The 12276-nt window shown below is 46.5% G+C and overlaps 1 protein-coding gene across 5 annotated transcripts in view; it reads right to left on the bottom strand.

Annotated features, from left to right (window-relative positions):
• ATP6V0A1 (ATPase H+ transporting V0 subunit a1) overlaps window positions 1-12276 on the bottom strand; it is a 27546-nt gene that overhangs the window by 6054 nt on the left and 9216 nt on the right. For 2 of the 5 annotated variants that reach the window (XM_017740303.1, XM_017740414.1), the window contains exons 8-20: window positions 11053-11265; window positions 10291-10441; window positions 9911-10050; window positions 8986-9143; window positions 8442-8532; window positions 7504-7622; window positions 6996-7212; window positions 6313-6420; window positions 5543-5611; window positions 3354-3461; window positions 2760-2777; window positions 870-987; window positions 287-458 (exon numbers count right to left, since the gene is read on the bottom strand). In XM_017740303.1, the coding sequence (XP_017595792.1) occupies window positions 287-458; window positions 870-987; window positions 2760-2777; window positions 3354-3461; window positions 5543-5611; window positions 6313-6420; window positions 6996-7212; window positions 7504-7622; window positions 8442-8532; window positions 8986-9143; window positions 9911-10050; window positions 10291-10441; window positions 11053-11265 (1682 nt within the window). The remainder of the gene's footprint in view (window positions 1-286; window positions 459-869; window positions 988-2759; window positions 2778-3353; window positions 3462-5542; window positions 5612-6312; window positions 6421-6995; window positions 7213-7503; window positions 7623-8441; window positions 8533-8985; window positions 9144-9910; window positions 10051-10290; window positions 10442-11052; window positions 11266-12276) is intronic. The other 3 variants (XM_017740360.1, XM_017740524.1, XM_008639698.2) reach the window with 3 other exon arrangements.

Below are 12276 nucleotides of genomic sequence, written 5' to 3'. Positions count from 1 at the left end.
GCTGAAAGCCACAAAGCACACTGCTCCAGCCAGCACAGCCTCCCCAGTCCCCGGTCCCAAAGCTGTGGTACTACAGCTTTAGTCCTTTAGTGCTTATTTCTAAGCAGAGCTCCACAACTTAAAGCAACAATCAGGGAGAGGTGTTTTACTACAAACAGGATTGATATCTCTGACCCTTTTAAAGACTTTCTGCCTTCTAGAAGACGGCATTTCTGCACAGTCTAAATGACATCAAATTTCTTGTTATGAAGAGCTCTCCAAGTTTCTGGATGTTCCAGTAACTCACCAGTGCAAACGCAGAGCGTGGAGGAAGGCCGAGAGCCCCTCCATGACCAGCAGAATGGCCACTGTCAGGGTGGCAAAAGCAGCAAAGATGAAGAAGAGGCCCAAGCCTCCCCCCAGGCTCCTCACGCTGAGGCCGATGTGGATCACCATGGTCCAGAGCACCTCCGAGAGCTCTGCCAAGAGAAAGGGGAGAAGACTTGTGTCAGCAGAACAGGGAGTTGTTTACTTATAAAGCAAAAACTAAAGTCAAGCAAACTCCTGCTACAATGAGATGGAAACTGAAGAGGAACAAGAGCTTTCACAGCCAAGTGTGTCAGGACATTGCCTCCAGCTGTCACACAGGCAGGGCAGAGTCCTTGCTCAGCAGCTCTTTGCTTTATTCTGTGATTTTGACTCCATTCCTCCCATTCAGCAGAGCTGTGGGAGCAGACCCTGGTGCGTGGAGCTCACTGCTCCCAGGTAATGCACACGCAGCACTGTCCTGTGCCAGCTGGGCCCCAAGAGGCCTCTTGTGTTCCTGCCTCCCACCTGCCCGGGCTGAGCAGGCACAGGACCCAGGGCTCAGCTCCCTGAGGGACACTCACGTGCGTGGGCCAAGCTGAGGGCCCAGAGCCTCAGATAGGACGCGGTGTTGGAGATGCAGCCCAGGCAGTACTCGATGGTGTGGATGGCCTGGTACACCACGGTGTCCCCAAAGTCGAACTGCAAAGGGAACAGAGGATGAGGGGAGCTGGGAGCGTGGCGTGGGGCGGCCAGGCAGGGGCACGGGCAGGGGAACTGCTGCTATCACCAGGGACACTGTGTGTGACGCTGCACACTGACACTGTCTTCTCCTGGTTTAGCGCGCCAGCTTCACAAATGCAAACTGAATCTTGTCTTGACAGGTTTTGCAGAACGACAAATGCTGTGATGTGAATACTGTTTTCTCATTCTGGCGTGTGAAAGTCAGATATTCCAAATTCATCCATGGGCTTAGCCAGGAAAAGACTGTTCAGCAGAAGGTGGTGGTGGTGTGCACTGCCCGGTAACCTGGAGGTGCTGCTATGGGAAGGAGGCAGTGCTCCAAGCTGTGTGTGCCTTTGCTACAGGAGCATTTTGCAAGACATGAACCTGCCCTTTTTGAAAGCAAAAATAATGCATTAAGCTATCCTGAAAAAGTCACCTCTGTGCACCATTCACTGGCAAAGTCTCTGTGTCTTGGTAATTTTCTGCAATAATAAAAGAAGAACTTACAAGGAAGTCTGCCATGTAAGGCAGTTTCTTATTCTGTAGCTTGGGAAAGCATTCCCTGCATTTTGGATTTAATCCGTGCTTCAGAAACTGCTCAGATTTAAGTGAACATGATGTTTTAAATACATCCAGTGACTAATGCTCTAGGCATGCACACAAAGCTATTTATATTCTTAATTCTTCCCTAGCATATCCAAGGCAATAAATATTTCAAACAATTCAGTTAAATTAGCTGTCAAAAGCCTAATCCTTTCTCCACAGAACATGAGCTGTGAAGTTCTTCACTAAAGGCTGCCCTAGCCAACAGTTCCAGCTCTGGACACACGAGCTGACCGGCAGGACTGGGAATCTGGGAATTGTTGAAACAAAGACCTTTCAAAGCTGAGTGCAACTGCCAGAGAGAGCGACCACTGTGCCAGGAGCGGGAGCATCGGGATTGCTGTGGCATAGTCCCTGCGGATTTACACATTTTCCCCAGGTTCAGTGAGACATCAGGTACACCAGAAGAGGACCCCCGTGCCCCCTCCCTTCCCCAAGTTCCACACAGGCCTGTGCACAGCAGAGCTCTGAGCAAACCACTCTCAGCACAATTTTCAGCAGCAGTGGCCTGGTCAAGCTGTTCTGATTTCATGCCATTTGTATTTTTTTGTAGTAAAATTGGTTGCCTGATAGTGCTGAAACCTACACTCAATCCTGCATCAGTATTAAACCCCCCATTTTACAAGTGCTTATGGATGAGCAGTTTCTAAGAACGGAGCTTCTCTTTTACACAAAGCCTCTGGCCAGTTCAGCTCTTGAACTACATGAAACTGGACTGGCCATGCTGCGTTTGCTCTGGGTCAACCAGCATCATCCTTAACATGGCAGATAGTTTGTGGGAAGAAATCTCTTTACACATTTTGCTGCAGCACAGAATTAAGAAAGCCACAACATAAAAAACCTGAGATTTCTTTGGAGGCTCAAAAGTGAAAACTTTTCAATTTCAGACCTCCAGCTGAACAGTTTCCCAGGTAACTGGGAACAATCTGCAGACAGGGGATCAGACAGACAAGCTGTATAGATGAAGTAATTAAAAGTCTGTTGATATATGTATGTATGTATGAATTAAAAATGGCCTTTAACATGAAAACAGCGAGATCTTTTGGAAAACAAAATGCTGTGACATAACAAGTTCCATTCAGCACGCTGTACACCGATGGGAAATGGCCCAGGTACACATGAATGCAAAGCTGCTGTGCTCTTACCACCTCGTCCTCTGTAGGCTTGAAAACATAAATTTACATTTAGTGCAGTGTTTTGATCACATTAATCATGAACACATTCAGCAATTCCCTCCTACGCACGCCACGGAAAGCAGTAACACATCCCATGCACTACAGAGGCAGGATCTGCTGCAGTCGTTCAGAGCATCAGAAAACTCCCCAGCTACGTGAGACTGACTGTTTTTCTCCTCTCCCGGAGGAAAGGGAAGTAATTAATATTACCCCCATCAGTCAAAATGAATATATAAACAAAATTTCAGTGCTGCAGAAACACAGCCCCTGAATTTCCACTGGCATGGGAGAAGCAGGTAACATGTGGCACCTGGGAGTGCTGTGCACCCCTGAGATGGTGGCTCTTTGGGGACAAATAGAGCCACATCTCCCAGGATATACAAATGCTGCTTTTTCTGGATTCCTGGGAGTAACCAAGAGACAGTCAGTGAGAAAACTGCTAGGAAAACACTTCACTGGGAATGTTGCTGTTTAAACAGCCTGGAAATGAGTAACTACAGTCCCAGTGAGCTCATCCTGCTGCCGAGTGCAGTGCCCTGAGAGCGAGGATGCTCAGGTGCTTACCTCTTCCCCCTCCTCAGAATGGGTAGATAACTGGTCATGTTGAATGATCTCAGCATCCTCCTCCGTTGGGCCATTGCCCACCCGGATCCCACCAAAGTTGTGCGTGCCCTGACACATGCAGAAAAGAAAGAGCAAAGTGTTGTTTGGGTTTTAGTGCAAAAGTGCAGGTTTCTCATACTCCATGTGCAGCAGCAGCTCACAGAGGAAAACAAAATATTAAATATTAAGGCCCAGATTAAGGCAGGTACAATTCTATTTCCCTTTTTCCTGCTGGGGCTGGGGAAAAAAAAAAGTCTGTCTGAGTGAATCCTTGGTACATTTCTACAGTGTAACTGCAATCATGAGGACAATAAAGGCACACCTCTCAGAGGACATTTGCTGGCTCTGACATTCAACAGCCCCATGTCCCGCCCAGCACGGCTGGACAAGCACCGACACCACTGCTGGGTACTGGATCAGGTCATGGAGCAGAACACAGACACACACACGCTTGCTCCCACCAGCCTCAGGCACACTGACACCGCGCAGAAAACCAGATCTTCCCCTGCTTGGGAACTCTACGTTGTGCAAGCAGGTCCTTTTAGAGACATTTGTGCTGACATTCAGCATCTGACCCTCAGCTGCACCTCCAGGATTCCAAAGGCAAAAGAACAACACACAGACTGAGCTGAAATGCTGAAATCGGGAGCAGTTCCCCACCTGACCCCTGAGTCTGAGCCCTAGACAGGCAAACGACAACACCATAAATATAAATAAACCCTGTGTCCAGCTTCAGCACTGTCTTGGGTCACCTGAGACACAGGATGTGACCAGGCTGACTTGCCACATCCAGACTGCAGAAGTCCAGGGATGCCCATGCAGATGAAAAGAGGCTGAAGGTCCCGTGACCTGGCGCTTGCAGAGACCAGCAGAACAGCTGCTCTGAGTTCTTCTACCTCCTTTGTCCTTAGAAGCCTGCTTTTATTTCAGGCTGAACTGTAAATTTGCCCAAAATGCCAGATATGAATTAGAGATTTTGTCAGATTTCTAAAAACAAATTAGGTAGGTGTTTATGCTCTGAAAATAGAAATACAATTTTAAAACCCCCCATATTTACAACAAAGACAATGCTTTTATTAGGACTCTCAGCATCTCTGAAACACCACAAGTCACTGATGACTCCTGTCAATATTCTATTTATATATTTCTAGTCTGTGTGAACTTGCACTTGAGCAGCTTTTCCTCGCACTCCACTCAGATCCATTCCCTGTAAACCATCCTAAACACAGCTCCAACAGCTCCAATTGTTTACTTGATCCTTCTAAGCACACTTCACACAAGACCTCCCCTTGCAGCTTCCCGATGGAGATGCATTTCATACGCTGGATGGATCATACACAAAAGATCCATTTTCATTTCTGACATTTCCGTGAGGAGACTAAAATGTCATGCGAGAACCAGCTGACATGTCCCTCCCAGCACCTGTGGCACCTGGAGAGCAGGATGTGCTTCACACTGTCGGTGAGATTCACACCTCCCAGTCAGCCAGGCAGATTCAGAACTAAAATCGAGCTGAAATAGGCAGCACTGGGGAAGGGACTAAGTTCTGGGGGCTGCCACAATCCTCACCAGAAAGCTCTGGCAGCAAAGGGCCATCTGTAGGCTTAGAAACACGTAAGTCAAAACAACCGCCACTGAGAAGCTTTTTGTGCACAGCCATTTTATAATAATTTCAGGCCGAAGTGTGTACAGGACAGATGTGTCACAAATCCACATGATTACTGACATGGAGTTGCTGGAGGCCATCACATCACTGTGTGTTTGGGAACATGTAACGCAAACAGAAATGCTGCACTGAGAAGAATCCTAATCTATCTTAAACAAATACACAAGCCAAAGAAAAAAAGGGAATTTAACATGGGGGGATGTGGTAGCAGGAAATCCTGTGCTGCTCTGCAGGTTGGATTCAGCAGCACTCCTGCAAGGAAGTGTCTCTGTGCACACACAACTACCATCCTCCAGCCTGGGTGTTCATCCAGAATGTATCAATTTGGCTAAACTTTGCTCTTTCCAAGAGAAAGTGTTTTTCACCCTAAAGGTGCACTTGCCATTCCCTTATGAAATTCAGATACATTCCATGCTCCCTCGATAATCAGACACAAAGCCAACTCCCATCTGTAATGCATCAGGCGAGTTTGAAGTGCACTCACTGTTGCAGCCGCTGCTGCCTCGAGCGCCTGCGCGTTCGTGCTGCCCTGGGCCTCCTCGGGCTGCCCCTCCTGGGGGTGGACGGAAGAAGAGAAAGGGAGGAGGAAGAAAACAGAAAGAGAAAGGGAGACGAATGGAGGGGACATGGGAAGATGAAAGATGGTCAGAGAAGGGAGAGGGAGTGTCTGTAACTGAACTGATCTTTGACTCGCTGCACATCCTCACAGCGCTGCCACACGTGCAGGGAGAACTCGCGCGTCTCCGCATCTCACACACGGGTACTTTACAGTGCAGCTGGGAACCTACAGAGCACCCCAGAGCAGACAACCTCTACAAGAGTCTGTAAGTCTCTTTTTCCTTTTAACTGTTATTTTTTACCATCCAAGCTGCTTTAACAAAGATAGCTGAGAAGTCTGCCAGCCAATTCCATCTCTGTTGCCCACTGCCAGCCTAGCCCAGCCACAGAAGTGCATCCAGCAGCCAGTGAGACTGTTCCTAAACCAGCTGCCAAAGCCTGAGCCAGAGACACTGTTCTGATCATTACCAACATAAGGGGTTTTTAAAAGCAGGTTTGATGCTGGATCCAGATCTGGGAAGCAGGCAGGCCACACTCTGTCTCCAGTAACACCCACCTGGTATGCCCAGGAATATGCAAAAACACTTTACAGGTTTCAATGCAGTGTGAACCCATGAATCCAAGCTCAGGATGGAGAACACAGCTTTTCAACCAAAAACAGTTTTCACGTGTAAAATATAAAAGGGAGTCACCCACCAAGTGTTTTCTCCTTAAATACTGCTGGCGAAGGACCAGGGGTTTGGCTACCAGCATCCACGGCACACACAGCAACGCTACCACCACGAGGAAGCACTGGAGCCCTTTCTGCAAAAGAAACAAGTCTCAGGTAATTCCGTTGCAGCCCCTGCTCAAACACATGCAGAACCCAGCAAGAATGGCTGAATTCCCAGTATGTGGATGCTTCACTACCTCTCTCTCTTCTGGGAACAGCAATTAAGTACTTAACGCCTGCAGCTGCCACCTCTGACTGAGCACAGCATTTAATGCTGAGACTGGGTGAGATTAGGGAAAAATTCAAAAGATTCTGCAGGGAATGAGAATTTGGCAGATGTCTGATACTGCTGCGAGGAAACAGCGTTGGTGTCTGCGCCAAGCGGAGAGGTATCCCATTGTAGACATGGGACAATATTCCTAATTGCTTTCCACTATTAATCAGGATCCACATGTTCTGAAGCCACAGATGACTTATGGTCAGACAGATAAAATTCCTGGTATAGAGATTATTCCTTCCTTCTTCAACATTACACAGTATCAACTTTCAGAAATGCTCTGTCACAGTGGAAGAACGTTTCATGCTTGATTTCACAATTATGACAAGGTTAATGAAACACTCCAGTATCATGAAGCATCTCTGATTCTGTTCTAGCAAGAGCACGCACCTGCCCACTATAAAGCATCTTATTACTGGTGTCCTCATAGGAGAACAGAAACATGTTGATAAAGTGTATTAAGAGGCTCGGTGCTTCCTTGGATGTGTGAGCATCGTACGCTGTCCACTTGTAAAAGATGAGAATAACAAGGTATCCAAAGAGGGAGGACATGAAAATCATTTCTGGAATAAATCCGAGGTATATGTTCAGTGGCTTCTTAAAATAGCTACAGGGGAAAAAAAAAAAAAAAGAAAATTTATATTACATTTGGTTAGAATTAGGGTGAAAGCTTTTAATAAGAGTCTTTGGACAGTGCAGGGGCTCAGCAGCTCAACAACTGCTGGGCCTGGAGCACAGGAACTGCCTGACAGGCACAGTTCCACACACAGCCAGAGACAACTGCACTGCACCTTCCATCAGGAGGTGAGGGCTGACGGGCATCTGAAACCAACACACACGCGACACACGAAGACATTCCATTGCCCCCACCATGAGAAAACCAAAACAAAGCACTCACATGTGGTTGAGGAGACTCAATGCAACACCAAAGAGCATCTGGAAAATGCCAAGAATCACAGACATCTTCATCTTAAAGGAATTGAGGAAGGCCAGCTTATTGCTGGCAATATTCCAGATCTGTGAAAAACAACACCTAGTCAGACACCAGGGAAAGGAAAACAGGAGAAGGAAAACACTCCCTTCAAGCTAAGCAGTGTGAACCAGTCAGGAAGTGTGAGGCTGAAAAAGCAGGTTTTTAAAGATGTGTTTGTCCCACGGGTATCTTTTGGGGAAATGAGCAGACAAGTTTTCAGCTGGGAACAGTCTTACAGCAACTGAGCCCACCATTGAGCAGGAATCAAATGTGTTTTCATGGTACCTCAAAGGTGCAGGAGAAAAGAGGCTGTATCCTTAACTGTAAGAATATGATAATCTATCCTTAACTGTAAGAATATGATAATCCATCTAAAGGAACAATTACACACAGCTCTGATTTCCTGCATTTCCTCTTTATGTGGAACCCACACAAGGTTTGTTATATATTACAAGCAGGCTTAAGAGCAGAGCTGTTGATGCAGGCAGGTACAAAGTGACAGGATTACTGGGAAGTGTACATTTCCAAGAGTGACTGAAATAAGAGATTAACAGCTTTCCCCAGGGTAAAAAAGTAACTTCAGAAAGTGATTTTCAAGTCTAATCAGATTTGATTAAAGCACTGCAGGTTAGAAAGGGTGAGAAAGCAGCCTTTAATGGAGCTCAAAACAAGGGTCTCTATCCCAAATCTAGCATCTCAGTAGGAATTCTATCATTCAGGAGTATTCCCACCACTGATGGACTTGCTAAGGGAATGGCTGGGCTGGGGAATCTTTCACAGAACTGTGAACAGAACAGGTACTTCTCTTTCTGCTGACACAGAGGATTCTGCCCAAAAGATGCAGAGGAAGGATGAGCTCTTACCGGGTCAATGCCAAACGGGTAAGGCCCACCAAACACCCCCGGGACAGCAGGATCCAGCTGCAGCAGGGGGGTGGTCTCCAGCAGAGCATCTCTGTTTGGGAATAAGATTATATAAACATTAACAAAAGCAATGCCACCCTCCTTCTGTAAAAACTAACAACACTCCTCCCTTTTGAGAGCAAGGAATAGCTCAAATTGAGAGAACATTAAGGTTCTAGAACCTGGATGGGTCTAGATTTTCCCAAATTAATAAAACCCTGTTTCTTGACCTTTTACTCAGCATCAAAAGAAGACAGGTGCAGGGGACAGGAATCTTGAAATGTCTATGGGGAAATAGGTGAGAAACTGCAACTTTGTAAGTTTTCTGGGGGAAAAAAAAAGGCTGTTTTGAATCTTGGCACATTTCATCCCATTTACACCCCTCTTCTGAATCTACCTGAGAGAGAGTTCAGAAGTTTTTCTTTTCCTGAGTTGGGAGGACAATGGGGAAGGACAAGTCACCCGCTTCTCACTGTCTCTACAAAGTTACCAAGAGTTTACTCACGACCAGTTGGCTTTATTGAACATTGGCCGGACGCTCCAGGAGGAACCGAACATGTTGAGGGACTTGGAGAAGCAGTCGTTGTAGATGAGGCCTGTGTACGTGGAGAACAGCCCCATCAGCAGGATGATGTATCGACCACTGAACACCATGTTGAACATCTGGTGTGAAAACCCAAAAAGCAACAAAGAAAGTCCATGAGAACAGGGAAGGTCCCTCCTAAAGCCAAACCAGGGGAATCAGTCTGTTGTAGGACAAACATTGGCCATATCAACCGAGAGCCCAAAGTCTCTGTTCCCCCTTGGCAGGGGTTAAGGGTGCCTGAGGGAGCATGGCAGCACAGATAACGAGGATAAAGGGGCCGTGCAGCTCTCCATAGGGAACTTGGGATTAGCTAGAGAGGACAAACTGCACTGCACAGGCTGATGCAACTCCCAGCTGGCAGCATGAGTTTGGAACCAGGAGCACAGACCCTGGCAGCCTTCTCCAGCTCTGCCAGTGTATCTTAACTCCGGTTCAGCTCCTGTCAGCCCTGAGATACCAAAACCCACCTTGAGTAGCAGATAGGAAAAATGCTGGGGATAGGATATTTACATACAGAAACTGGGAGGTTTGCAGTGACTGAACCCCAGTATGATCCAGCTAAATTTGGGGTGATTTGTTTACACTAACTGACCTACTACACTTGATAATTTCATTCAGAAAACTGAAATTAATAATTTCCTATAAATATCCAAATGGAAAACCAAGGGAACTCAATACTATTATGAAACTACACTACTCAGTGTGTGCGTGCTCTTCAGGCTTCCCAGCCTGTCCATGTGCTTCCAAAAATTCCAAAGGAGGAGTAATGGGCATTGTCAACTCAAGGGCAAAAGGATGGGAGTAAACAAAGCTCCAAGGTTTTGTTTGAAATGCAAAGCTTCACCTCATTGTCACTCTTCTGGGACAGAATCCGGCTTTCCCTCACCACCATCCAGACAGCAATCAGAGTCATCAGGATTCCATGGCCAAAATCCCCAAACATCACAGCAAACAGGAACGGGAAGGTGATGATGGTATAGGGCGCTATAAAGGAAGACACAACACTCCCAGGGCACTGTGTGTGAGTCAGCCCAGATTCACCACGGTACAATTCAGGCAATACAGCAAATATAATTCCCCAGCTTCCCCTCTGCTACTGAAAGCTGCTGAGTCTCTACTAGAATTCTCCATTAGAAACTTCCACACAGGACGGGCAATACAGATAAACATCATGGCTAAAAAATTTGAGACAGAAGTCTTGGACTTATCCAAGTGTGAATTTACCTGGATTTATTTCCCGATATGTCCCAATGCCGTAAGCATCAACAATGTTTTGAAAGCCAGAAGTAAACTTGTTGGTTTTGTTGTACGTGGGTGGGGTCTGATTGGTTTGCATCCTGTTTAAAATAGATGGGACAGTGGATCCACTGTGCTCCTGTTTGAGAAAAACAAAGGGAAGATCAGCAAACCCACCCTTGGAGCACTGGAGGACAAAGTACAACACAGCTGTCCCGTTGGCATTTGGAAAACTGCAAGCTTGAGTGTTTGCAGTGTGCTTGCACAATGAGACACTGGAGCAGCTGAAGAAGGCTGCCAGGATTCCACTGCCCTCCACTTTGTGTAGCAGGAGTAAAGGTGAACATTGTCTCCGTAGGACAGACAAGAAAACAAAAAGCAAGTGGAAGGACTTAAAGAAATCCAACTCTCTTGTCTATCTGAGCAGAGGGTGAGTTTGCCAACATCCTGGAGAGCTCCTGCATCCAGACACTAGAACTACAGAGCACAGCCAGGGTAACTAAATGTTCCAAAGGACTCACACATGGGAAAATCCTCACCATTCCAGCATTCACCTGAGCTTTAAGCTTCACACAACACATTTGTTACTACTTTTATCTCGAAGTCATCATTCCTGCACGCTAAATAAACTGTCCTCTGTGAGGGCTGATTCCAACAGCCCAGGGGGATGGTGTTCAGAGGCTCACAACACAGAAAAGGCAATGAATCCATGCGGTGATGCCACAGCTGACTGGCACAGCAGCCACTCACAGTGCCTCTCCTGAGAGCAAACTGGATGGAATCGAGGTCAGCAACAGGACACCACACTTCAGCAATCAAGCACTTCTGTGTCACGTCGATGTTGCACAGGTTCAGGGTGTGGTAAATCGCCTTCATCTTCCGCACTTTGATGAACCAGACACGGATGTTCTTAGCAGCTGCCTGCAAAACCCTCTGGCGATGATCCTCCGTTTGGTTCAGCACCTTTCAGAGAAGCAGGAGAAAGACGAGACCAAGTCATGGACCAAAGCTCAAGGTGCACCAACAAAGCTTTACCCACAGAGGATGAACGAGCAGCCTGCTCCCCCACCCTGGGCATAGGCTGCCCCATGCCTGCAGTCTACGCCGTAGCCCCCATATTAATTAGTTCTGTTGAAAGGCTTAAGGGCTTTCTCCAGGGACGCTTTCTGATTATTAACCTCCTCCAGCTCCAAGGTCAGTGGTTGTTTCAAACAATGAACTGTGCCAAGACCACAGGGAACAGTTTTACCTCCACCCAGGTTAAAAGAGCAGAGAGGAGTTCTGCAACTAACAGGTTTGCTGCCTTGAGAAAACACACAAATTACCCTGAAAGACTTGTTTACTGAAGGGAAATGGAGAAAGTGTTTCCTACTGAGGGTGTTTTCCAACTGGAACATATCAAACTCAGGCCAAGTCAGATTTCCAGAGTGGAAAGTCTTAGACTGCAGGGAAAGTGAGGACACAAGGCACATGCAGATTACAGCAGTTACATTGCTTTTGAGTTCTTGTCTACTTTAAACTATGTTTTGAGCTACACTGCACAACTCACAGCTTGAGACAGTTTCTGTATCAAATAAGCAGGTCAAATTCAACCCTCTTTCCTTTTAGTTTCTGAACCTTAATTAATTTTTTCTTGATTTTTGTCTCAAATCCCTTAAATCTTTCTACATTATCACATACTGCCTTTCTTCCTTGAAGCAAGCACCAGGTATTTCAGAGGTGGCACCCACAACATCTAGGTGCTAATTACTTTTTACCAACACTCAGGCTGCTGCACAAGAGATTAGCTGTAAAGCAGAAGCTCTTCAGGACAGCACAACATTAAAATATAAAGACAGGCAGGAAAAAAAAGAGCTAAGTTAATGTTAGCATTGTTATCTCAGCTTGGAAAAATGTTTAAATGTTTCTAAAGTACTTTCAGATGACATAGGCAATTACACAACATGCTCTCAAGAGCCGGAACACACAGGATAT

The sequence above is a fragment of the Corvus brachyrhynchos genome, unplaced genomic scaffold (genome assembly GCF_000691975.1).
Source record: "Corvus brachyrhynchos isolate BGI_N302 unplaced genomic scaffold, ASM69197v1 scaffold30, whole genome shotgun sequence".
NCBI classification, from domain to species: Eukaryota; Metazoa; Chordata; class Aves; order Passeriformes; family Corvidae; genus Corvus; species Corvus brachyrhynchos.
The sequence above is the reverse complement of the archived record's forward strand: the minus strand, read 5'-3'. Positions and strand labels throughout refer to the sequence as shown.